General features: G+C 44.2%; 1 protein-coding gene across 1 annotated transcript in view; it reads left to right on the top strand.

The window, feature by feature from the left end:
• The window catches only part of MYO5B (myosin VB), a 145,522-nt gene that overhangs the window by 105,798 nt on the left and 13,291 nt on the right, over positions 1-26,433 (top strand). Inside the window, exons 23-31 of the mRNA XM_058044585.1 lie at positions 3,454-3,693; positions 8,506-8,590; positions 9,989-10,137; positions 10,893-11,012; positions 12,100-12,237; positions 13,796-13,858; positions 19,720-19,959; positions 20,757-20,854; positions 26,296-26,373. Of these exons, the coding sequence (XP_057900568.1) occupies positions 3,454-3,693; positions 8,506-8,590; positions 9,989-10,137; positions 10,893-11,012; positions 12,100-12,237; positions 13,796-13,858; positions 19,720-19,959; positions 20,757-20,854; positions 26,296-26,373 (1,211 nt within the window). The remainder of the gene's footprint in view (positions 1-3,453; positions 3,694-8,505; positions 8,591-9,988; positions 10,138-10,892; positions 11,013-12,099; positions 12,238-13,795; positions 13,859-19,719; positions 19,960-20,756; positions 20,855-26,295; positions 26,374-26,433) is intronic.

Below are 26,433 nucleotides of genomic sequence, written 5' to 3'. Positions count from 1 at the left end.
GTACCCTTAAACTGAATTTTTACAGGTAGGAAAACATCCTCTTCAGCTGGGATTAGCCTTTATTTGTAGCACCAGTTTGTGATTATTCCAGTTTATCATTCTGAGATGTTGTCAGAAACCCTTGTCCATCCCACATGGCTCATTCACCAGCTGAAATCTCCCCACCCCAGTGAGACAGGAGCAGTCCTGTGTTGGGGGTGATGACAAGTGGCTCTGTGTTGGCTCAGACAGTGCAGAGTCAGGACATACAGGGGGTTGCATTGCTGTGGTCAGCCTCACTGCAGTATTAATTGGCTGCAGTGCATTAACTGCACCGCAGCAGGGTCCAGCTGCACCACAACAGGGTCCAACTTCCAGACCCTGGTGTTTAATTTTAAAATGCCCATTTCCATACTTAGATTTGGCTAGCAGTAGCTTAGGAATGGGAAACTCTCAGAATAAAGTTTGAAAGGTATGACCTTTCATCCAGGAGGTATTTTGGTGGAATTGAATAGGAAGAGTCATTCCAGGTCGAGATAATTTGGGCTGAACTCATGAAAAGAGTGTGAACATCAGTGTTGGATCTGCTGAGCAGCTGGGCTTGACACTGGAACATCAGTAGTATTTTATAGTTTGTCTTTTCCCCTATTTCCTTGCTAGGAGAAGTGTGGCAGTGGAACAGTAAAGGAAAAAACCAACATTTGGTTAACATTGGTTTTTCTGTCATGGGTTATGAACGCAGCAGAAGGATCTGCTTTAGGGAAGGAGTCGTGGAGAGCTTTTAACCAGGCAGAAATAATGGTCTCGAGCTCATCTTGCTCTCCCTCAGTCTCTCCACAGACCATTTTGTAGGAGTTTCTTGGATGCTTTCTGTGTATCCTGCTCTGGGTTACATGTGGTGGTCTGTCCAGAGAGCTGAATTTAACCATCCTTCCAGGGCTGCCCGGTTTCTCTGGGATGCTTTGGAAGTGCTGAGGAGCATTGTTCCAGCAGATTCTCTTCTCAGTGCACTGAATCTTTTTTCTGGCACGGCGCATTTGCAGTATCATCGTTTCCCTGAAGGATCTTGCTTTCAGTCCTTGCTAATCTATAAACACAACCTTTGAAAATACCAATTAACTTTACAAGGAAAAAAAAAGCCTATAGCAGGTAACCTGGAGAGCTGCAGTTGTGTTGGTTTGTTTTGAGTAGCTGTGGAAGAAAATGTTTCTATTTCTGCTACTTTAGCTCACGCATGAGTAGAGATGCAATCCTCCGTGTGGCCCCTAAGGAATAGATCTTTCTTTGAAAACATTAAAACCTATTATTGTACATCAGCCTCGGCTCAGATGCTCTGGCATCTGTAACTGGAATCATTTAATTAGGTTTTTTAATCGGTGAGGGATTTTTTGCACACAGAAGAAAGATTTTGATCTATTTTGCTGCAAAACATCCTCACTGGAGCACTTTCTTTTCTATTTACATTGGACCAATTCCTTCTCTTTTTTTTTTTTTTTTTTTCCCTGGGTTGTTTTTTTTTTCTTTTTCCTTCAGGTAATTTTCTTTAAATCTGTTGGAATTGCCTGAGACACTTACAAGGCATGTGCCTAATTTAGTGTTGCATGTTCTTGCAGCCAATATTTAGACACACTGTGAGCTCCCTGCACTCTCTCTGCAAGCACTACTATCTCTGTGAGCATTTTTGTGAATAAAACTAGTTTGGGTAACAAGCTGAGGAATTTGTTACATCTGCCTTTGGTAGCAAAATAAATTGGGGTTTTTTCACAGAGCCTGAGTTGAAACCAGGACTGTCTCAAATCTGCAGGACTGGATAATGGTTGAAAATAAAGCAAGTTCAAATTAAATAGGGTCTGTTGAGCAATCTCTGATTGCAGTGGGGAAGAACCCAGTAAATGCTCCCTCATGTCAGTAGTTTTTAATAAAACAACCCAGAACCATTCCTGTGCATTTATCTTGTATTTGCATGAAAATCTTGGTTGGGTGCTGTGTGAAACCATGGACACAAGGTTCTGAAAATGCATTTATTTGGAAATATCTTCAGAGCCCCTGCTCTGGAGCCAGCCTGGCCCAGCTGGGGCTGTTCAGCTGCACCAGAGAAGCTCCAGGGACACCTCAGAGCCCCTGCCAGGGCCTCCAGGGGCTCCAGGAGAGCTGCACAGCCCCTGGGGACAAGGCAGGCAGGGACAGCACCCAGGCAATGGCTCCCACGGCCAGAGGGCAGGCACAGATTCTGGCACATTGGGAATTAGGAATTGCTGGCTGGGAGGGTGGGCAGGCCCTGGCCCAGGGTGCCCAGAGCAGCTGTGGCTGCCCCTGGATCCCTGGCAGTGCCCCAGGCCAGGCTGGATGGGGCTGGGAGCAGCCTGGGACAGTGGGAGCTGTCCCTGCACATGGCAGGGAACATGATGTCCCTTCCAGCTCAAATCCTTCTAGGATTCTATGAAATGCCTTTGGTCATGCAGAAATTATAATTTCCTAATATGATACAAATGCTGAATATTGATGTTCATTAATAATTCATTACTAGGGAACAAAGGAAGAAAATGTTAATATGGCTCATTTACTTGTTTTTTCCATTTGAGATGTGTCTTTATCTTGCTTCTGAGCAAGAGCACTGAGATGCAATGAGAGGGGGTGCTTTGGGAGGTCACCTTAATAGGGGCCAGAAGGATGATCAGAGCAAACTTTAAAAACTAGAATGCGTTTTAAGTTTCAAAATTCTTCTTGTGGTATCAAGCTTATCTACCCAAAGTCAGCACAGCTTATGTAGTAGGCTTTTAATAATGCTCTTGGTTTTTGGCCTGGTGATGCCTGATAATTATGATGTTTTATTAGTCACAATGTAATGCCCATTGACTTTGATTTGAGGCCCAAAAATGAGCAAAGTCTGCTGAATTTTCAGTTCTCAAAACTAGGGAGAAAATCAGTGCTAAATGCTAGAAGTGAAAACCTGAGCAAATGAAGGATGGCTGAGCTGGCGCATGACTTGAAACTAGAGTTTGGGGAGCTCCTTGTGCTTGAAGCTGCAGTTCTGCATTGTCACTCCGGGTTTCTGCAGGTATGGGATTCAGGAATAGCAGGGTAAACTGCAAAAGGAATACTACAAAGGCCCCCAAAATTGCAAACCAATCATATTAAGCTATGCTGTTTGGAAGCTGTAATAAAAGTGTAGTATTTTGGTTTGGTTGCAAGTGCTACCAAGAGTTATTTGCCTTTTCTCTGAGTGATATCAGCGTAGTACGATTTGACAAATGCTTCTGTAATCGTTGCCAAAATATTATTGAGCTTTTGTCAGAGTTTAGAAATAGCTTTTAGCTTTATGAGCGTCATTAGGATGTGCATGGGAACGTTTGTTATTGTGGGTCTGTCACCCACCGTGCTTGGGGATTTGAGTGGTTACTTTTGTACTGCATCACTGCGTGCACTGATGTCACTTGTGCTCTTGTCTTCTTCTTCCTGGGGTGCTGGCTGCAGAACAAGGAGAACAAGCTTCTGAATGAGCAGCTGTCCATGCTGACATCAGCCCACTCCTCCGAGGTGGAGAAGCTGAAGAAGGAGCTGCAGCAGTACCAGCAGACCCAGCAGGGTGATGGCAAGCAGCTCCTCAGCCTGCAGGAGGAGACGGAGCGGCTGCGGCTGGAGCTGGAGAGGGCTCACGGCGAGAGGGAGGTGCTGGAGGACAGCCACGGCAAGGAGAGGGACCTGCTGAGGAAGGTACGGCTGTCTGTCTGTCTGTCTGCCACAGGTTGTCTCCTGCAGGTGGCCATGCTGGTGAGAGCTCGCTCTTCAGAGCTCTGAAGGGAAGTGTCTGTTCTTTGAGTGTTATTTCTGCTGCTGAATGCCCCTGGGATTTACAACAGCTCCTGGAGCAGGACAGGTGGAGATCCCTGCAGGAGCAGTGGCTGCCTTGTGTCAGGACACCCCACCCTGATGCCTTTTGTGCTGCCAACCACAAGGAAATGACCCAAACCCAAACACATCTGGAAATCAGGATGCCTAAAAACCATGAACATCATGGAATCAAAGAGTTGTAGAAGTTGAAAAAGACCTGTAAAATCACCAAGTCCCACCATCAGCCCACCACCACCATGTTCAGCACTAAGCCGTGTCCTCAAGTGCCACATTTGTGTGGTTTTTGAATACTTCCAGGGCCACTCTACCACTGCCCAGAGCAGTCTGTTCCAATGCTTTACAAGCCTTTCAGTGAAAAAAAATTTTATCCAATATGCAACCTAAACCTGCCCTGGCACAACTTGAAGCTGCTTTTCTTGTCATGAGATTCATGTAAATGCCAGAGCTTCATGTGTATACAGTGATTCCTCATGGTGCGTAATGCAAATTACTGGGGAGGTCTGTAACAGCTGCTGCAAATATTAGGAAGGTGTAAATATTCCTCACCCCAGCCCGGGATGGGACACAAGGCTCAGTTTCTGACATAGCTGGTGTTGTAGGTATGCACAGAGCGTGACCTGTGTGAGGACCAGCTTCCCTCCCTGAGGAGAGGCACTGCTCCAGCAACAGCTGCTGGTTGTTACGGTCTTTTACAGCATTTGGAGCTGGGGTATACACAAAATAGATTTAATTTTTTTTCTTCCTCCTTCATGCAAACCCAAAGAATATCTTGGTTTGGAAGGGACCCACAAGGACAATCAAGCGCAGCAATCCTGTTCTTTATCTCTTGGGGTGGGAGCAGTCCAGCACTGCCGCCATTGTACAAGAAGTCATTCTAGTGGGAGGAAGAGATTTCAGAGTGTAAAGTTTGTTTTGCAAATAGCAAAGATGGACCTTTTGCCCTGAATTTCTTCACTGATCAGATTAATTCTGAATAACACCCGTTCTCTTTACCTGAGGCACTGACATGAGAGTTCAGTGTCCTTCTGCAAATGCTTGTGGCTGCTCAAGTTAAATCCATGATATCTCTTCTGCACCAGAAATTGAATTGAATCTTTGATCTTGCAATTGGAAAGAATTTAGGGATTTTATACTCAATAAATTGCAAAGAAAAAGCTGTTTTAAAGCTGTTATTCTAGAACAGTACTTGGTGTGTGACAACCTGAAGACGAGTCGCTTTTGGAAATTAAAAAAAAAAAAAGCCTGGAATTAGCTGTGTTATTATTGCAGTGGAAGAATGTCCTTATGAGGCTCTTCTAGGGCACTTCACACAGCACCATTGCTGTGTGAACCTCCCCTCGAGGCTGAGCCCTCAGGTGGTGGGTTTGGCTGAGAAGCTGTGGTGAAGGTCTGTGGTCAGGGTGATTTACCCCAAGCCTCTGGCATGACTCAAATGCACTTTTGGATGTGCTTCTCAAAGAGGTGAACGGTCTGTACACTTGCTGTCCTTGGCTGGACCAAGAGAGCTGCCAGGTGATCACTTGCTCCACTCCTTGCACTTGTGGTGCACCACACAGGGACATGTGAAACTAGTGATTTCCTTTTAAAATTATAATATTCTTTTTGGCACAGGGCTCTGTTCATTAGCTGGGTGCAGCACAGGCTTTTAGGGCCTGAAAGGATGCCTGATTTTAAGGGTGATGCAGCTGGGGATAAACTGTGTCTCTTTGTTCTTGATTGCAAATCGCCTTTGAGCACTTGGATGGAAGGTTGGATTAATCACTGAAGAAATGCTTTTAAAAAGCATGAAAACAAAGCAGAAGATTTCCCTTGTTGTAAAAGTGCCTACAGCAGAGCAAATACTGTGCATTTCACCATGAAAATAGACAGTTTAATTATAAAACATTTCTAATGGTGCAGGCTCCTATTTCTGGCATTAGCTTTACATTGCTCCCTTCGGTTCCGTGTAAGTGGGAAGAGGGAGAGGACCTGTTTCCTTCCTGAAAATATTAATTTATCCAGAACACTTCCCAAGAAAAATTCTGGGAAGAGATTTTTGAGTTGGTCTAATATCTGCTAGAAGCTGGGAAGCATCATGAAATTAAATTCAGGTGAGAAGCAGTTTTTGCCTTCAGTATCACAAGGACACCATGGGCATGGTTGTAGTGGGATAGATTCTCAAAGACATCTCACTTCTGAGTGAGACTGAGGTGAGCCTTTAATTTTTCTGAAGCTCCTGCAAATCCATGTCAGTTATGATTTAGTTAATGAAAAAAAGTCCTTTAATCTCTTCATCACAGCCATTCTGTCTAAGTCCTTAGTTTTAGAGCAGCTCTTCATATTTAATTTTATGATTGAGTCTGAAACATCTGGGTAAGTACCAACAGCTCCTTCCAGGGCTTTTGGTAGCACCTATTCTTCTTGCTTGGTAGCTAGGATAATTCACAGCCTGGCCAGGAATTTCATTAGAAAAGTGCCAAATGCCATCATCCTTTCCTTGCAAGACTGGGGGAGGATGGGAGGCAGACCTTATGAGCAGGCTGCTCCGGGGAGACACTTAGATAAGAGCGGCAGCCATCACAAGGGCTCCCTGCTCAGCATCTTCCCCAGAAATCTTTCAAAGCAGGTGCTCTTGCATTTGAAGCACCTCCACAGATCTGTTTCCTGTGGAAAGATAAGCAGGAGGTACAAAAGTTGCCTGTGTAGGTATCAGGGGTGGAGTTGGTGCTGCTTGGCCATTGTGTGGACCATTCATGTTCCCACAGGGCTTGGTTACACATGGGTTTTGATCTCTGAGCTTATTCCTGTTTCATGTAGAAACAGGAATGCAGAAAACAAATCCAGTGGCTTCAGAGAACATCTTAAAAATATCTCTACCCAACCTGGATCAGAAATTTTGAAATCTGGGAATAATTGTTGTGGATTCTGTTAAGTCTTGCTCTTCCAAATATCCTCTCAGCACAGTTGAGAATACTCAAGATTTTCGTCTATTTTCTTTTCCAACCATCATAGCTTTGGGCAGAGAATTCCTTATCAGCGCCCAATAAAAAGCATTAGAAAAATAATCCCACTGTTTTTGATCTTTTCCTGATGGGACAAACAAGTAGAGCTCCTTGCTGTCCCATTGCAGCACAGGTTTTCCTTCCATTCCATCACTCCTGTATCTCTTCTCCAATTTTTAAAAAATTCTTCATATCTTGAAGACACTAGTGCTGATCTAATGACAGATGTGATTTATGGTGAAGGAGTGCAGTTGGTTTTGGTACAGAATATTAAAATCTTGGCTCAGTTCACAGCATTTAAAACACTAGTAGCTCTGTATGCTTAAATTATGGGGTTTTTCACTTTCTAGTTGTACATCCAGACTCCAGCCTTCTAAGAGAGGTGCAGACAGATGTAATGCAGAAAGCTGGAGTAAATTAACAGGGAGAGTAACGAGTGGGGAGGTTTTTCAGTTTGTGCATGGAACAGGACTGATTCAGTTGTGACTTACAAGAAAATATTCACTGTGCTTTTGTCCTCATCATTAGGATGTGTCTGGCGTAGCCGGTGTTTGATAAAATGCCTTAATTTGAGCATGCTTGTGTGGAAGACTGAAATCTGTGCTAGGAATGCACGCCAGCTGGGCTGCCTATAAATTTAATCTAGTGGTGACAGCAAAATTATTACTCTTGGGCTCTGGAAACTCTTATTATGGTGTTTACATTGTTGTTTATCATTGGTGCCTTGAGTTCCTTCTGCTGTGTGTAGCTGTTTCCCAAGCAGTGGCTACAGGAAGTGGAGGAGCAGGCATAGGGGATGACACGTGCTGGGATGATGTGTGTCCTCCCCCTGACAGCAGCAGAATCATCCTGCTTAGCCGTGGCACCGTATTTCACTTGACAATATGATGGTTGTGTGTTTTGAGATAACGCTGTTGAATGCACCAGAGTTCAGGAGGCTGAATAATGTTCCAGGATTGGTTGCTGTCAGCATCAGCCCAGCCTTGCAGTTGTGACAAGTGAAAATAGCATTTTCAGGATTTAGTTCCTGTTCTCATTATTTTTTACGAGGCAATTGTTGTTAATAGTTGCTAAATATGCTGCTGTTGTATTGCCAAGAGCCCTGGTACATGTCATTCCTCGCTGTACCAGAGGTTCTCTGGTTGTGGGAAGCACTGAAGTGACTCATCATGCTACATGGACTGGGTACAATAAAGTTAAAAAAGCCTGATCTATTCACTCAGTTCACTGTGTCCATCTCAGCTCCTGAAGTGCTACATCTCTGGGGATAATCAGCATATTTATTTCCCCAGCAGCTGTGACTCGGTGTTGTGACTTGAGGACAATGATGAAGCCCATTGAAATCTAAAAATAAAACCTCTGATTTGATGACCTGATCACTTCCAAGAGCTTTGCTCCTGCAGGTCGTGGCCACCAAGTCCAGCTGCTCCGTATTTTGTAAAATTCTGCTGAAAATGTAGATTTAAGGGAGAAGTGCACTCAGGAAAGGGAAATTTATTCACTTTTGTAGCAGTGCATTTCCCCTGTGTTTCTGCTACCCGTGTACAAAGGATAAGTGGCGAAGCACAGGGGAACAGATCTCTTAAAGAGCAAAGAGAGGCCGAACAAAGCCCCCTGTCTCCTGCCAGGTGAAATTAATCCCTGCAGGAGCCCTGCCCTGCTGCCAGCAGTAACTCTCTGCCTTGTTCCCCAGCGTATCTGCGACCTGGAAGAAGAAAACGCTCTCCTGAAGCAGGAAAAAGAGGAGCTCAACAGCAGGATCCTCTGTCAGTCTGAAGGTAGGAAAAACTGCCTATGGCATCGTCATGCCTCCATTAGACAAGGGCTTAATCTTCTCCCCTGAAACTAATTTTCCCTGCCTTGAAAAATGCTAATCTTCCCGTGACCCTTTCCTGGTGGCTTTTGTCTCTGTTTTGTTGTGCAGGTAGCTGTGTTCATGCTGTCCTACTGCATGAACAGAGCTGCTTGCACAACAGGTAAGGCAGAGGCCAGTTTAATTGGTGAAATACAGAATAAAGTACGTAGCAAGGCTTTTTAGTTCAGTTATGTTAAAGCATTTCATGCAGACAATGTGGGAGGCAGTGAAGCTGATGGAGTAGGGAATAGCTGTATCCCAAGAATAATTAATAAAGGATCTAAGGGACAGCAAAATTCACATTATTGAGCTGTGGCAAAGGATTTGTCTAGTGTGACAAGAGCCTGTAAGTGTTTTTTAACAGCAGAGACTTAGCTGACAAGTCGTACATAGGGGAAGCAACCTGGGAAGATCCCATTTCACAAAAGGAACTCTCCTGCATGTATTGAGCTTTTCTATTTTTTTGTCATCCTTTTCAGCTCTGATTTTGCAGCAGGATTTACAAAGGTCATCCTGCTGTGGATGTAAGTACCACTGCTCTGTGGTACCTGTGAAGTGCATTTTGCTCCTAGCCTAACACAAAACAGAAGAATGAGGATAACATATTAAGAAGAAACTTGCTGCAAATATTTATTCATCCTTTACAGGATGCTTTTGGAGCATCTAAGATGGGAGAAAGGAAGAGTAGAGGGTTGGTTTGTTGTTCACCCATTGAAAACAACACATGGGCTGCATTTGCCTCGTTCCTTAGGAAGAGAAGGGACCAGGTTTGCTTCCAGAGGGGAGTTTTCAACAAATAACTCAATTTATTTGCATATAAACTTCTTTGAACCCCCACAATCTTGCCATGGTAAATGTTTGATGATGACACGAGGAAGAGCTGCTGTTGTTGATTTGCTCCTATGCCAAAGCTGCTGCTGGGAAGTAGGCAGGGAAGTTTTAATATAAAGCAAGTACCACTTTTCAACCCAAATGTATTTCTGTACCGTGCTGGGCTTTTCTTAAGCGGGTTTATAGCTGGTCCATGGGAGCTGTAGCTGCCACAGTTAAATAATGGTTTGTAGGCACTGGAGAATTCTCTTTAACTCAAGGCAAAGGATTGCTCTGCAAACAGAAGAGCTGAAGCTGTTTCAAATATTGAGGAGACAAATACAGATTATAATAGTCTCTAAATATTACTGAATACTTACATGTATTTTAAAGGCTCTTGGCAAGGAGTATGTTGTTCATTAGTTGTTGTTGTTGTTCCACATGTTTACAAGAAGCTTGTTTCTCAGCTGAAGTTCATAATTTCTTTTTTTTCTCCCTTCCTATTTTAAAGATGAATTTGCACGAAACACAGTTGAGGAAAATATGCAGATGAAGAAAGAGCTGGAAGAAGAGAGATCTCGTTATCAGAACCTGGTAAAAGAGTATGCAAGTCTGGAGCAGAGATATGACAACTTGAGGGATGAAATGACTATTTTTAAGGTAATTAAACTGGAATTATCCCTGTTCCCTTGTGCCCTGGACCTGATGTTGGTGCCTGGATAACCTGGCTCACTCACCCCCAAAACATTTAATAGAGCTGCCATTAGTGGGCAGGTTGTGCTTGGTATTTCTAAGGATACCTATCTGCACTGGAGCCAAACCTTTTGTGTACCTTGCAAGAGGAGCTTGGTCTTCCATGCTCCTCTGTGAAATGCTTACAGATGTCTGTGAACCTCAGCAAAAGCTGGCTCATGCTTGTTGTTTTGCTTTTGTGTTAGTGATGTTCATGCGTAGGTATTGGGTCAAAAAAGCAAACAAACAAAATCTCCAGCAATATGACTTCAGAATTTCAAAAGCCAGAGTTTTTAGGTTCAGCATTGCTACAGTGTTAGAAAAACTGTTGAAAATCAGAGTGCTGCTGGACTTGATGGAATTCTGAGTGTTTTAAAGAGGGTCCTGGAGGGTTCTGTCAGCAGCACAACCTTGAGCTCAGATTTGCATGTTCATACTTACCAGGCATCTGGTGTCATGAAGAGCCTTTAATTCATGCAGAATTTTTAAGCTGAGCTTCTATATCACTTTTGCACTTTGAAGTGTTAATATGAATTTTAAGGGTAGGGCATAAAAACTTAGAACATGTAATTCTCTGTAAGGTAATTTAAGTATATAGCCACATATTTGCTCTAAAGAAGCAACACTTGGAGAGGAGTCCTTTAACACTGGGTGCTTTATATGTCTGCACCGTTTCTTGGCAGCAAACACCAGGGCACAGGAGAAACCCATCCAACCAGAGCAGTTTGGAGTCTGATTCCAACAACGCATCCATCTGCACCTCTGAGATCGGGGACACCGAGGATGTGATACAGCAGGTGGAGGTACAGCAAATGAGGGGGGAGGACAGGGGAGCCCTGCTCTGGGCGTGATGGGTGTGGGGTCTGCAGCACAGGGGGACAGGGCAGCCTGGACAGTGAGGTGGGACGGATGAAATTGATTCCATGCTGTAGAAATGCATCGTTAATTGTGTGAGAGGGACTGCAGGGTTGTGGTGCTCTGGCAAATTCTACTTGTTTGCAGCATCGGGGCTCTAAAAATAATACAGTGCTGTCTTTGGGCCATACCAGCTTGAGGACTGATGAAAATTCATCACAGCAGTTACACCCAGTGCTGATGGATCATGACTGTATCATGATCCCTCTCTGCAAGGACACCAGAATTCATTGGCCTCTTGCCCCGAGCATTTTCCTTCCCATGCAGCTTCATGGATGCTTTGCTGGCCAGCACAGCCCTGTAATCAAATCAACAGTCTCCTAATGCAGAAAAGAGCAGCACAAATTATTCCTTGGCTATCAAGAATCCTGTGGAAAAGGGAAATGTGTTTTTTATTTACATAGTGTAGGCTGCTTTTTAAACTCCACTTTTCTGACTCTTGAGCACTTACGGGTGTTCAGTATCCTTAGGGTCAGCTCTACCCTTGCAGGACCATGGTTTGTGTCCCAATACGCACCTGCAGAAGCCCCCATTTCCTTCTGCTGGCTGCTGCATTATATCGTTTTGGTATTCTTGAACAGCTCTGAAAGCATTTTCTGAAGTCAAAATAATCAGTAAAAAAATCAGTATTGATAATGCTTTGATATAAAATATTCCAGGTGTGGCAGTTAAAAAACCCCCACAAATAAACACTTAACTAAAAGGGACATTTTTTATGTTCTTACCTGCATCACCTACTTATCTGTTGGGCTGTTAAGCATTCAGTGATGTATCAAAACAAGTCAGGTATTTTACTGACACTAAAAATAGGTATTTAGAATGTGGACTTGCTTTTTGGAAGTACATGTGTTTCTTAGGATGCTCTTGTTCCTGGCTGTGGCTGATGTACATACAGGGTGCATCTGCCACTGTGCATGGGTGTAGAGCTTGACACTGAGGTCTTCTCTTTTTTCCCTCCCTCCTGTCCTTCTCCAGGAGATTGGGATGGAGAAAGCAGCCATGGACATGACCCTCTTCCTAAAGCTACAGAAGCGAGTGAGGGAGCTTGAGCTGGAGAGGAAGAAGCTGCAAGCCCAGCTGGAGAAAAAGGAGCAAGAGAGCAAGAAATCCCAGGCAAGAGGCATCTTTTCATGGATACTAATATTTCATATTTGTAACTGGCTTTCCTTGATTGCCTGAGGCCACATGATGTAGGAATTTAGCTTTAGAAGTGACAAGTTCAACATAAGGGGCTACAAATCCATCTGGAAAATGGAGATAAACTTTTTTTTTGTCCACTAAGGACAATTGGACAGGAGAATTGCTTTATTTATTTGTTTAAACAAACCGGTTGTAACATATTTAGGCCAGTATCTTAAGCTTCTTGAAAGCAATGAAATGTGGAATCAATTTTGGCACACGTTATTCCACCTGCACTGACCCTGTATCTCACATGTGGTGCCCTGCATGTTCAACAACCATCCCTTTTGGATGATTCCTTTTATTCAAGCATTTCTTTGCTGTCCTGACTTCCCTCCATCCAGCAGTGTGTGGCATGAACTGGAAAGCACTTCACACCCATGTCAGTCAGGCTGGTGTCCCCATTTTGGTTTTATTATCATCTCTGTGTTTTGGTTAGGTTTTTTCCTTCAGTAGTGATCATAGAGAGGAATACAGGTTAAAAGTAATGTAGTAAGTCAGAAATATCAGGGTAGCTGTTAGGAGAATGGGTTCTTAATTTCTGTTGCAAGGCAGGGAAGTCTTTTGCTGCATTCTTCGTTCCTTGTTAAAAAAAACTACCAAAAAACCAAACAAAAAACAACCTCAAACTTCCTAAAATTTGAGTTGTTTGCTTGAAAACAAATTAAAAACATGTATATCTAAAAAATTAAGATTACTGGCAGCCCAGTGGTAACTCAGGGGGCAGGAATCTGTGAGTCTGAAAATAGAGCTTTCTAGGTGGTGGTGAGCTGACTTCTGGGCTGGGGGGTTTCTATAGCAGATCTCTTGAATGTGCTTTCCCTGCCATCTGTAGCCAAGGCTCTGTGGCTTCTCAGAGGCCAGAGTGTGCTATGAAACAGCAGTGCTGCTGTGTGCTTGGTGCCCTGAAGCACTGCTCTTTTACAAATTGCTGGGCAAATGCCATCCCTCTTGGTTACATATTTGGAATTTCTGGGGCTCCTGTTGCTTTGTTTGGGAATTATGTTCATTATTACTCTCCAGTGTGAGATCAGTGTACCTTAGAACAAATGCAGTAGGAGACTCAACAAAATCATCAACAGTAATTATTTACTTGCTTCACTAGATGCCCTTATTGATCACCCCTAGTAATTTGCAGGGAAGACATGAAACGGGAGACTTCCCCAGCCTCTCATTCCTGCTGCAGGAGGATTAAAAACCTGTTTTCCAACTGCTGTGTTGGAGATTGTTCCCTTAATGACTGTCATTGTTTGAAAGCTGCAGCGAGGCACAGTTGTCAAGATATTAATGAGAGATTAAACCATTTTCTCTCGGAGTGTCCTCTGCCCCACTGGTGTTGCTGGGATGCTGTCTGATGGCAATTAATGACATTATTATGGTTGAGCTGGCCAGCAGGGCTGAATACTGATGGAGATGTGCCCAGCTACCCTGTGCTGTGTGCCCGTTCTTCTGCCTGATCCTAAATAAAAAATTTACTCTTTATTCTGCACAGGTAAATGAAATAAAGACTGAAGTGACTTCAGAACATGAAGATTTTGCATACAACAGCCTGAAGGTGAGTGAGAGGCTTCTCCTTAGTGCTGTAACCTACTGCATGGCTCAAGCAGCCCAAACAAATGGTGTGAATGTGATAATAATACAAAACCTGCCATAATCAGCTCTGCTAGAAAGGGCAGTTGGAAAACTGTGGTTTTCCATCCTCTCCTGGGCCTGGGATGGGCTCATATATGTGTCTCTCTGGGGTGACATCTGTTTTCTGCTGATCTACCTGTCTCTGAGTCATCCGTGGAGGTAACGAACCCACCTGTGGTGAAGAGGGCTTTTTCCATGGCAGGTATTCCCTCTGGGACTTTGTTGGGCTCCCTTTGACAGGCACTGCAGGTCTTAGCAGCTGGCTTTGCAGCAGGTGTAAATTCTTACGGGCTGTTTCTTGTTCCAGGCTCCACCTCTGCTTCTTAGCCATCTTCTTGTGCTATCCCAAGGTGCCACTCAGGTCAAACCCAGATAAATCTGTGGAGTGATTTGAGCTTCTTTAAATGGCTCCATCTCCCATCAGAAGTGCTGGCTGACCACAATCATCCTATGTCTTCCCAGCATTGCCCTACCCTAGAATTTGTCTTGCTCCCAAGCTCAAAATCCTGACAGTTTCTGTCCCTGTCACATTCCCCCTGTGACAATCAGAGCAACTGAAACCTCCTGGGCTCCTATTGCAGCTTCTGTGGGTTCTATCCTCCTGCTCTAACTCTATTCAAACATTTCTGGCCTTAACTGTCTTAGACCACTTTTTATGTGCTGCTTATCCTCAGAAAACCAGTTTCTAGAATAGCGCTACTAAGGGAAATTTTTTTATGCTGTTGGTTTTTTCAGTGCAGACCTAACTTTCTGGTGTTCCTCTCTCCCTAGCCCATTAAAAAATATTGCAAGGCAACTGAGAAGTCCAGAGGAACATATGTTTTGCAGAATAGCATCATGCTAAACCATCTGTCAGTAATAATACTAATTTTTCCTTCTGCATCATCTCCTCCAATGGACGTAAAAAAAAGCAGAAATTAGAGATGGAAAGGATGTCCAACCCTCACTAAGCTCTTAGAGTATCAGTAGATTTTTGTGACACTTAATAATCCAATTTTATTTTCCTAGCATGATACTGGTATAGGTCTGGCTAAATGTGCTGTTTGTGGTGGAGGAAAACCCCCTGAATTTCCTTAGTACCTCTACATAGTCCCTTGGAGAAGAAGCCTGGCCAGGTCATTGCCCAAGTGTCTTCCAGCTGGTTAAACATACTTGTGGAAGATTTAAGTTTCTTGACCTGGTAAAGCAAAGTGGAGTTGCAGTTTGGAAGGGGAAACCCAGCAGATGAGAACCACCACCACCTCCTTAGATGGCTTCTGGAATTCCGACTTCTGTATGAGCTCACAAACTGTGTTTTCTTCAAGGTTCAACCCTGGAAGTTCAGAGTGGAAATACCGATTTTGGATTTTCCTATTTTCTGCACACTAACATACTAGCATTCATAGTTCTACATACCTATCAAATTTTTAAAATTGTTAAGTGTTAATTTTTTTAAAAATTTACAATTAATATTAATACTATTTCATAAGAATACGCGGCATGTGTTGCTAAAAATGCAGGGTTTGTTTGTTAAACTTTAGTCTAAAATAGAGGGGAAACGAACCTGCAGGGAATTAGCATTCCTTGTAGGAGTGTTTTCCTGAGAAGGTCCACTGAAAAAGACAGACAAATACACTTCGCAGCTGTGCTCCCTACATCTGAACATGGGACACAGCCTGAACTCCCTGTCTGCAATGCAAGAGTGACTTACTGCTGATTTTGAGGGCTTCTTTTCCCTTCTTCCCCCTTGACAGCTGCTTCCAAGGCTATGACAAAGCTATTCTTCTCTTCTCTTTCTCCTGTTAATTTATAGCTCAAATATTTGTACTATCTCTGGCTCCTTAAAGAGTTTCTTGAGAATATGTTTATTTTTCATTTTTACCAGCTTAAAAATACTTTATCTTGGGGAAATAGTCTGAGGTGCCTAAAAGCTCAGACAGGGGACAGTCTTTCTGTGGATGCTCTTGAATGGCTTGTGAGGTACCACTTAGTCAGCCATGGACAGGGACACCTTTCCCTGGACCAGGCTGCTCCCACCTGGCCTGGGGCACTGCCAGGGATCCAGGGGCAGCCACAGCTGCTCTGGGCACCCTGGGCCAGGGCCTGCCCACCCTCCCAGACAGGAATATTTTTCCTCCTTTTTGATCTAAACCTTCTCTCTTTCAGTTTGGACAAGATGAGCTTTAAGGTTCCTTAGCTTACAAACTATTTATTCACTATTTTAAAGAAAGATTCCATATTTTTATGTCAAATTTCAGACATTTTTGGCATCCACAGACCATTAAGCAGGACAATACAAGGTGTGGGTGCTACTGGATGGCTGTGCAGGTTTGGCTTCTGCAACCAGCACATGGTCTGATACTTCATAGCTGTCCGCTGTCCTCCGGCTTGGTGTCTTGGTGTAATTATTACTGTAATTATTACTCTCATAACACTCATGATGGCAGGGATTTGCCTTTGGCTTTAGCATCTGCTGGGGAGCCTGTTCTTGATGCAGATTCTGATGGAGGGAAGTGGGTGAGGCACAGTGCTCTGTTAGAGAGGCTCATCTGGTTTTTTAGTTTTGTAAGACTGAAATGTGTGAAACTTGAGCTAACACTGATAAATTTACATGCAGAAGTCACCTGTCCTTTGTAATGGAGAAATGCATTTCTCAGGAGATGTTGTCCCAAAATACACCCAGCCAGATGTTTGGTTAATCATTATCCAGGAATGCAAAACAGGGAGTTATGTCCCTCAGATATGCCAGTGAAAAATGTGTTTTCCTTGTTTTTTCAAGCTGGGAAAGTGGCAGTGGGAATGAAAGCACCAAGAAACCCTTGCTCTGACTCCGTGTTTCTGAGCAACCTGTTCTAGTGGCAGCTGGACTAGATGACCTTTAAAGGTCCTTCCTCACTCACACATTCTAGGATTCCACACAGGAGCATGATGCATAATCCAGTTTCTCACTTGTTTCATCCCTTAGAATTGGCAGCTCATCATAAATGAGCTGCATGGAGGATATAATTTCCTTTTCCTGCAGAGTACCAGAAAAGAAGAGAGGGGCAAAATTCTGGCATGGCAGTGCTGACCTGTGACTTAGGCAGGCTCACACTTCCCCCAGCACTGCTCTGTGGGCCCTTTGCTAAAGAGGGAAGCTATTTCCATCACCATTAGTGCTTGGGTTACCCTGTCAGAGCTCTTTAACACTGCATCTGTTGGGACAAGTGTGAGTTCAAGTTCAGTGCATTCTGACTGTAAAATTTTTTTTTGGTCAAATTTATTTGTCAGATATTTGTCAAATAAATCAGCAGGACTTGCCTATGCTGAAGAAAGAGTATTTTTCACTTTGCCAGTAGAAATCTCCACATCCACAGTATTTTATTTTAGCTTCTGATCTTCCATGGCAAGAGCTGATGCAAAAAGAGTGTGTGAGCTGGGGACAGAAGGTGTTTTAACACTGCTCTATGAAATCCACAAAGAAAGGAGCAAGGAATAAACATAAATGTAAATTTTGAAAGGAATGTATGGTAGGGGCTCTTGGAGCTGAGTGATTGGTATTTGCTTTCTTTCCTGGTCTTTCTGGCTTTGTTTCTAACCAGAGCTTGAAATGACCGGGCCTTGGAGTTAGCAGTGTGACTGACCCATTCCAAAAAAGAGAGGAAGAAAGGGACACAAAGAGGAGGAGAGCAAAGGTTAAAAAAAAGGAAAGCAGAGGTCTTACCCAGGAAATAACAAAACCCACAGATGAGTTATTTTAGTAGGAAAGCAAGTAACTGCTTTCACCATCAGTGAGGGGTGATGTAGCAGGAAGAGTTAAACCCAGTTTGACACCAATTCCCACCATGCACACACTTCCAACTCCTGCTTTAATCACCAGTTACAGAAAAACCCATCTCTCATATGCATGGTTAATGTGGAATTAACCCGAATTGATGGATCTAAGGCATTTCTTATCCTTTTGTTTTTTTCATGACAGCTGGTATAAAGTACCTGAATATGCCCCAATACTGATGGTGTCTGTTCAGCTAGGAGCATGCTGCCCAGATGCCAGATCAGCTATTCTGCTCACACCTCTGCTGTGATAAGCCATGCTATTTATAATTTGTAAGGATTTATAATTACAACACCCGTTTCCTATGGAAATGGGGTTTACACAGCTGTGCTAGCTACACACTGTGTAAATTGTATAAATTGCCCCCATCCCCCCCAGCCATTTTTGGATTCATTAGCTTGACTCAGGCCAAGCTGATAATGAAGCAGAGATCCCAGAGATAGGAGGGGTTGTGAAAGGAAGCCATGGAAAGGCTCAATAAGCAGCAGGGAGAGGAGGCATGTGGGTGACAGTGGGGAATGATGTGCTGTTGTAGGCAGGAGAATCCACATGGGTGGCGTTGGTCCCTAGGCAAGAGCTGACCCCTCATCAGACAGCAAATGTCATCAGCTCATGTGCAGGGCTGTTGGTTTGTGCTGTGTTGGACAAGGGTCCTGTTGGGGCTTGGTGTTCCCTGAGGAGTCTGGGGGCGTGGGGACAGGAGGGAGCACTCCTGGGTGGCACCATACAGCAGCCAGAGGTGGAGGGTCATGCCCAGGAAGATGGGTTGTTGTCAACAGGACTCCAAGGAGTCTGGCTCCCAGCCGGTCTGTGACCCACAGCAAGGACTGATGGTTTTAAGCTCGAAGGGGGTAGGTTTAGATGGAATATTGGGAAAAAGTTCTTGGCTGTGAGGGTAGTGAGGTTCTGGTGCAGGTTTCCCAGAAAAACTGCCCCTGGATGTGTCCAAGGCCAGGTTGGATGAGGCTTGGAGCCACCTGGGCTAGTGGAAGTGTCCCTGCCCATGGCAGGGGGTGGAACAGGATGAGCTTTAAGGTCCCTTCCAAGCCAAACCATTCCATGGTTCTGTGATTGCACCATGTGCAGGAGCAAAGCTGCTCTTGACCCAACAGGGATTCTCCAGGTGGATTTGGGTGGTGGCAGGGAGCTGCCAAATGTTGTGCTGCCACCTGCAAACAAAGCTTTGTGGTGACAGACTAAAAGAAAGGCTGTCCTAGCTGCCAGAGCTCTATTCTTCTGTCTTCTGCTGCCATGCAAAAGTGAATAAGCCCTTCAGTTGTCTCAGTTAAGATGTTGTTATTCAGGAGAATCAGTTGGCATCAAACTAGCACAGTGTTGGCCCTGCCTGTCAAATGCCAATGGCTGAGGAGACCTCAGCCATTGTGGCACTCGGTGCCATGATCTAGTTGAGGTGTTAGAACATGGGTTGGACTCGATGATCTTAAAGGTCTCTTCCAACCTAGAATTTCTGTGATTCTGTGATCAGGGTGAGGAAATCCTCCAGCTATAAACACTGCACTGAGGTGGGGGAATTACAAAAGAAGAGGGAATTCAGAGACCCGTGGCTCACCTAAGGGTTGCCTGCCATGATGATGGTTTGGGGAAACCAGCATCTCCCAGCTTATCTAATGAATATGAAAGGTGAGCTGAATGTTGTGGGGGTTGTGTGATTTATTGATTCAGAAGGAAAAGAGGTGGAGGAGAAAAGAGCATGCTTAGCTTCTTTAACAGCCTGCTTTTGTGTTTAGAAATAGTGTCAACAAATAAAAAATACCCTGGGTCACCCTGTAGTGTTGTTATTAAATAGCAACAGGCTGCTGACTAAAGCAAAACCCTTCCCTGAACCACAGATGGCTGGGCTGGCAGCAAAACCCAGATCCTGGCTTGCATTGATCTGTAACCATCGATAATTGAGTCAGCCTAGAGGCATCTCAGAACAGGATGAAGCACTACGGTTTATTTAAACTGCTTAATGGCTCGGTGTTTTCCAGAGGCAAGAGCTGGAGTCAGAGAACAAGAAGCTGAAAAATGATCTCAATGAGCTGAGGAAGGCCATCGCAGACCACGCCACCCAGAACAACTCTTCCAACGATGTGCAGGACGGCTACAACCTCCTCCTGAACCAGCTGAAATCGGCCAACGAGGAGCTGGAGGTGCGCAAGGAGGAGGTGCTCATCCTCAGGTCGCAGATCATGAAGGCAGCCCAGCAGAAAGAGACGGGGAAAAACATGGTAAAGGAGAGGATAATGGTTTTTCTTTTTTCCTTCTTCCCCTCTGTTGGTGGAAGTTCACTTGCTGCCTGAGCAATGCCATTCCTGCTCTGGTGGGCAGGATGGCACAGGGAGGTTATGGGGGGTTGTGCAGGGATACAGGATCTGCTACCTGGGGATAAAATGCAATCCCTGGCATTTCAGACAGCCCAGGACTATCTGTGCCTTGGTACTGCTGTAGGGTGCCTACCCCCACACCTGAAGAGGGTAAGCCAGCCCACACCTGCCCTGCACCAATGTGTGTGGTTCAGCACGTTCCTGGTGATGTTTCACAGCAATAATCTTTTCCTGCAAGGAAATGGGGTGAGGGAAAAGAATTTCTAGACCAGATTCTGCTCAGTTTGGGCTGGTGTAGGTGTAATGTCTTTCTTCTGACATGCAGGCAGGATGGGAGCCTGTCTCTCAAACAGCTGGGATGGGATTTGTATTTAGAGCACATTCCAATGGAAGGGCACATTTTCCAGAAACTCACTCTTTATTGATTTGCTGTCTTATCATTCCTCAAGGTTTGGTGTGTTTTGTATTTCAAACCAAGCCAAGCACCCTGCTTATCCTCTTCCTAAGTTCACTGCATCTTTCTTCCATCTGTTATCTCTCCTAATGCACGTGTGTGGATTCACAGAAACTCAGTAGTGTGGTGGATGCCCCGGGGATGCTTTTAATAGAATAACTGGGAGTGGTTTGGTGTCAGGAGCTTTCAGGGCTGGGCAGAGTTTTAAAGCAGGAAGTCACATGGGTGTTTTGCACGTTGACTTTAGGAGAGCATCTCCCCCAATGCCAGCTGGCCCAACAGCGACCGGCACGTTGACCAGGAGGACGCGATCGAAGCCTACCAGGGCATGTGCGAGACCAACCGGTAAGTGTGGCACAGACCTCGCCAGCACGGGGGGCATTCTGTGTCAGAGAGGGACCCACACCAAAATCAATGTGTTCCAGACGGCTGCCAGCCTCGGCACTGTGCTGTGGACTCAAGGGTGGGCCGTAAAGGTGAAACCAAGGACACGCATCTTAAGGAATTGTAGAATCCCAGAATGGTTTGGGCTGAAAGAGACCTTTAAGATCATCTGGTTCCAGTCACATACTGAGCAGGTGGAAAAGCAAACATGAGCAAAAGCACGTTTTGACTTTGCTTCCAGTATGGAAATAGCAGGAAGTCTAAGATTTGGGACTGTATTTGTATTTATTTCATAGAATTCACAGAATAACTAGTTGGAAGAGACCTTCAAAACCATCGTGTCCAACCCAGCCCCAACACCTCAACTGAACCCTGCACCCAGTGCCACATGCAGGCTTTGTTAAACACACCCAGGGATGGTGACTCCACTACCTCCCCCAGACAGGCCATTCCAGAACTTTATCACTCTTTCTGTGAAAAACTTAGATATCCAACCTGTATTTCCCTTGATGTTGCTTAAGACTGTGTCCTCTGGTTCTCTCAGTGCTGCCTGGAGAAAGAGACCAACCCCACCTGAGCACAGCCACTTTTCAGGGAGCTGTACAGAGTGATAAGGCCACCCCTGAGTCTCCTTTTCTCCAGGCTGAACACCCCCAGCTCCCTCAGTTGTTCCTCAGGTGTCCCATACCGTGTTGGGAAGATGCCACAGTTCCCTTCTAGTTTTCCCAGAGGCAAAAACCCATCATGGTTAACTGAGCTAACAAACATGCTGTATTCCCTGAAAACACTCATATTACTGGTTTTCTTACACCCAAACTGAGTGTCAGGAACAACTGTTTTACTGCCAGTTTGCCTCAATAAGGATTAATACTTTGAACATATATCTGTCCTGACAGTAACAATGGGTGGATATTGTCAAGCATTAAGTCAGTCCTTGCAGCTGCCAGGAGAATATAAAATAATAAAGCAGTATCTTGCAAGAAGAAAAAATTATATGGATTAAACAGCAAGATATTATGAAAAGAAAATTTTCATTTTACTTCAAGGAAATTGAATGTTTATCTTTTTTTAATCTTGACAAATACAGATGTTTGAATCTTTCCCCCCCCTAAATAATTTCCATTCAGCAAGGAAGAAGACCCAGCCATTGTGGATTAATGGCTTTTAATAACACAATATGGTTTGCTACTTCCTAGAGTGGTTGCAGAAGGTTGTTAACATTCCATGCTAGGACTTGACTTAATGAGGATTTTATTCACACCTGTATGAATATGAGGAAGGGCCCATTTAAGTGGAGCTTAAAGCCCTGATGGCTGGACTGAGGCTGTTCTGCCAGCTTTAACGAGGTCTGGAGGCCTGGAGCAGTGGGGATTGTTGGGGTCCAGGACTCTTGTGACATTGGTTTCTCACCTGGGCGTCATGTCTGGCTAAATCAGGACTAGTCTTTGTGGGGTTTTTTAATTTGCCGTGGAATATTTGCTTTCCTTTTGAAGTGAACTTGCTGATGAAATTTCTGCCCCTCCTGCAGCAGAGGTGATGAGATTAATTTGCACATCACATTCTTGTCAGTAAATCAGTGGAGCCCAGTGTGCTTTCTGCAGCAAGGAGTAGGTTTTGGTCACTTAATGAATTCTATGAATTTTCTCTTCTTTCATTCTTTTTCCTTCTTTCCAACATTCTCCTGGAGCCATGGGTGCTCAGATGAGATGTGAAATGCCATTGTTGGGCACAGCTTTAATTACTCCCTACATTTTCCAGTATGCAGGGAAGGTTAGTTTGTGTTCAGGGGCTGGTGAAGGAGTCAAAATAAGGGTTGCTGAATTCACAGGAAATGTGTCTGACCCAGGGGTGTCACTGGTCCCCAGTATAAATTGGTGTCTGGCCATACTGGTGCACTTGGCCTTCTGTAGCCTGCCAGGAGGCTCCAGTCCTCCTCCCAGCATTGTGGTCTCTACACTTGACTTCTACAGAAATAACTGAATTGTAGAATTATTTAGGCTCAAAAGGATGTCTTGAGGTTCAGGTCTTCCCCCAGCACTGCAAAGGCCAGCACTAAACCATGTGCCACATCCACATGGATTTTAAATTCCTCCAGGGCCTATAAGTTTCCAGGACCTAATTTTCCACAGGACTACAAATCTCTCTCCTTGCAATTGCATGGGTGAGCTGCAGTGCTAAGAAGTTCATGTAATCTGGCCTTGGTGGTTTTTGGTCTCTTAAATTTTGGAGGGGAAATCTCCAGTCTCCAGGGTCAGTTCATTATTCTCTCATCTGCTTCTTGCGTGAAGCTTGACTGGAGCTTGGCTCCTGAAATACAGCAGCAGAAGCTCTATATGCTCTCACCCTGATTTTCTGCAGTGATTTATCCAGTGGCTCATTAAGCACCACAAGCCTCCCCATTACAAGGCTCCCTGTGCACTTGTCTGTTTATTGGGTTGGTTTATAAGCTGTAGGCTGGTGTTGATGGCAATAAAATGGATGAAGACAAATGCTTGGGGAGCCTAGATTATTGTGTTTGTGGACATAAATTAACATTCCCTCCCCCAGCAAAAATTTGCATTTGTACTTACACAGCTCTATACCCAAGGGTGTCAGCATGAGAAACAGAAATGCCTTCCCTTTCTACTCTTGATCAATACATATTTTAATGGGAAGCTTTTCTGGTGGGGTTGTTCTTCACCAGGCCAGGCTATGGATGTGGTTAAACCTCACTCCACCCAGGAGGTGCTCCTAGCTCCAAGTCATCGTCTCTTAGCTGTTTAGCCTGAGGACACAGCATGGCTTTATTTTGGTGCGAGATCAACCTTTTATTCTCTCCATGTCTATGTCATGCAGCACTTCTAAATACAGCAGGAGGAAAACAGGAAGAACTCTGGCAGGTGCTGCTAACCCTGCCCGTGTAGGAATTCTCTCTCCACAAAGCTTCCAGAGCAAAGCCCTTTGATTCCAGGTCAAGGGCAAGTTTGAACTGACATCAGACTTTATAAATGCATTAAAATCAGGTTTTTTCTTTCTTTTTTTTCCTTTTTTTTTCCCCTAAAATTCTGCTGAATTTCAGCTGCTAAGAGTAAAATCAAGTTAGCTCCTACCTCATTTTTCTCCTACAATAACTGAATCTAAAGCTAAGTAGGCTTTTATGTTCCCTGTTTTGGTTCTTGGGATCATTCTTTCAAGCCTGTTTGATCTTGGTGGAAATGCAGAGCCAGTGAGAGACCGGGTGATGGTGTTAAGAGACAATAAATAACCTGGCAGCTCAAGGTAAATCAGGCTGGGCCTTTGAAATTAGCTTCCATGATAGCTTCCAAGTGATTTTGTTGAGTAATTGGATTTTTTTTTCCTGTTGGGCAAGTCCCACTTGCAGCTGCTGTGCAAAGTGAAGAGCTGATGCTGGCTTCACATGAGGGATGCTTTTGCAGCTGGGAGAGACCATGATGTGGAGATCCTACCATATCTCTGCCTCCCACTCTCCCATGGGTATCTTCCCCCTTTGCCAGAGATCTAGTCTGTGATGCACAGTATTTTTCCTTTTACCTAAAACAAAAAGGTCCATCTCTGCCTGAAAGTGAAATACCCCCTTTTAATGAAGAGAGGATCATTTACTGAAGATGCTGAAATTAAGATCTCTGGTTTGGGGTACATACACCTCCTTTAAGCTACTTTCACTGGGCAGGGGGGTGTTTGGGCAGGAATTTTTTGCTTTTGATGAGGATAGTTTGCTGACTGCAGGTCCCAGCTGCTCCCCAGACCTGTGCCTCTAAGATGAGGATAAAGGGCTTTGTGAATCAGCCCTTTTAACTCCTCTCCAGCCTTATTTGAGAACAGGATTGACCCAGCATTTTAGCAAATTATGATTCAGATGCCAATTACTCTAACTGCGTTGAAAGCACCCCTTTTTATGTCTTGGTCCACATGACCTTCTGCGAGAGGGGGAGTGCAGTAATTTCTGAGTCAATGCTGTGTTGATAGAGATGGACTGAATGCTTATTTCCCAGTGCAGGTTTACCTTAAATCAGCATTTTTATATATTTATCTTAAAATGGCATTTTCTTGAGCTGCTCTCCTCATTTACCTCAATGCCTATGATTAAAAAAGGAAAGAAAGCTATTTTTCCAAGGAGGGCTATATTTTTAAAATGCTGCTCATCGTGTGAGATTTCACAGGTTTCTGACGTGCAATAAATAGTGGGGACCTTCCTGCTTTTTCCTTTATTTTTCAGTGCCTGAGGACATGTCCTGATAAGATTATATGAACCAAAAAAAATTACTTGAGTCACAAATTCATGCAAATGGGACCAATAAACCTCCCTGTATCTGTCAGCCTGCAGACCCTTTTGAAAACCTGCTATGTATGGGATAGCAACAAGGTTTTAATTGAAATTCATACATGTGGCTCTAGCAGATGAACTTTGCAAGTGTCAGCGCCTGAAATGTTTGCCAGATTTGAGAAGTGCTGTGCTTGAGCAGTGCCATGGGAGGGATGCACGAGCTGTCTGTGGTGGTGAGGCACCTCCAGAGCCCCTTCAAAGCAGTGCTGCAACACCACTTTTCTCACTGCTTCCCTCCTGTGAAAATTTGCTCGTGAATGTTTGTGTTGTGCTTTGCCACTGAAATATGCAGAGATTCCCTTGTTAGGGAACGGCATCTGCTACAGCTCTTTTCAAAATGTGTGTTTGGCTTTCTTCTTTTTGTGTTTTGGTTTTGTTTGTTTTTGTTTTTTTTAATATAATGATATGTTATGTTTGATGGTTTCCTTGCTTACTTTTTAAACTGTTATTGCTTAAAACAAACACTTTTTTTTTTTAACTGACATCAAAGCCACGTAAAATCTTGCTGTAACAAACATTTCTGGTCAAGCTGACCAGCTTACATCACTCATTTGTAATGTATTGAGCCCCTCATTAAAGAAGATAAATCTTGCCTCATATAACTTGAAAAAAACCCCAAACAATCTGCTAAAAGGAGACTAAAAAAGCCAACTGCTAAAAGTATTAAAGTGAGATGAGACTTTCCTGGCCATTATTCTGCCTGGCTGTATACAGAGGAGATTGATCTTGTGTGGATGCATGTGGTGTTTGGAGCAAAGGTTGCTCTGAGGAAAGACTGATGTGTTTGAGTCAAATGCTGAGGAAACCCTTGGCTGAAGTAGAGTTTATTTTAGACCAGTGGGAGTTGCTGCAGTGGGAAAGAGATGGAGAAACTTGTTTTTAAAATGTCTTACAGGGCACAACCAGGGCAGGGCTCTCCTTCCCTGTGGTGGAAAAAGAAATGCAATGCATTGAAAGTGTGCTCTGAAAACTAATACTGAATGAAATACATAAGGCTTCTGCACCTTTCCCCCTTCTCTTTCAATTGACCTTTTGTCTTTCTCTGTCCTCGTTTCCTTTTTCTGTCCTTTATTTCTAGCAAGACTGAGGACTGGGGCTATCTCAATGAAGATGGAGAGCTCGGCTTGGCTTATCAAGGTTTAAAGCAAGTTGCCAGGTCAAACACTTTCTGTTTTTCCCCACTGCTGCTTCTGCCTTCTCCTGCCTTTTCCTTGCC

Source organism: Melospiza georgiana, chromosome Z (genome assembly GCF_028018845.1).
Source record: "Melospiza georgiana isolate bMelGeo1 chromosome Z, bMelGeo1.pri, whole genome shotgun sequence".
In the NCBI taxonomy this organism is placed as follows: domain Eukaryota; kingdom Metazoa; phylum Chordata; class Aves; order Passeriformes; family Passerellidae; genus Melospiza; species Melospiza georgiana.
This window is presented reverse-complemented; position numbering and strand designations above follow the sequence as displayed.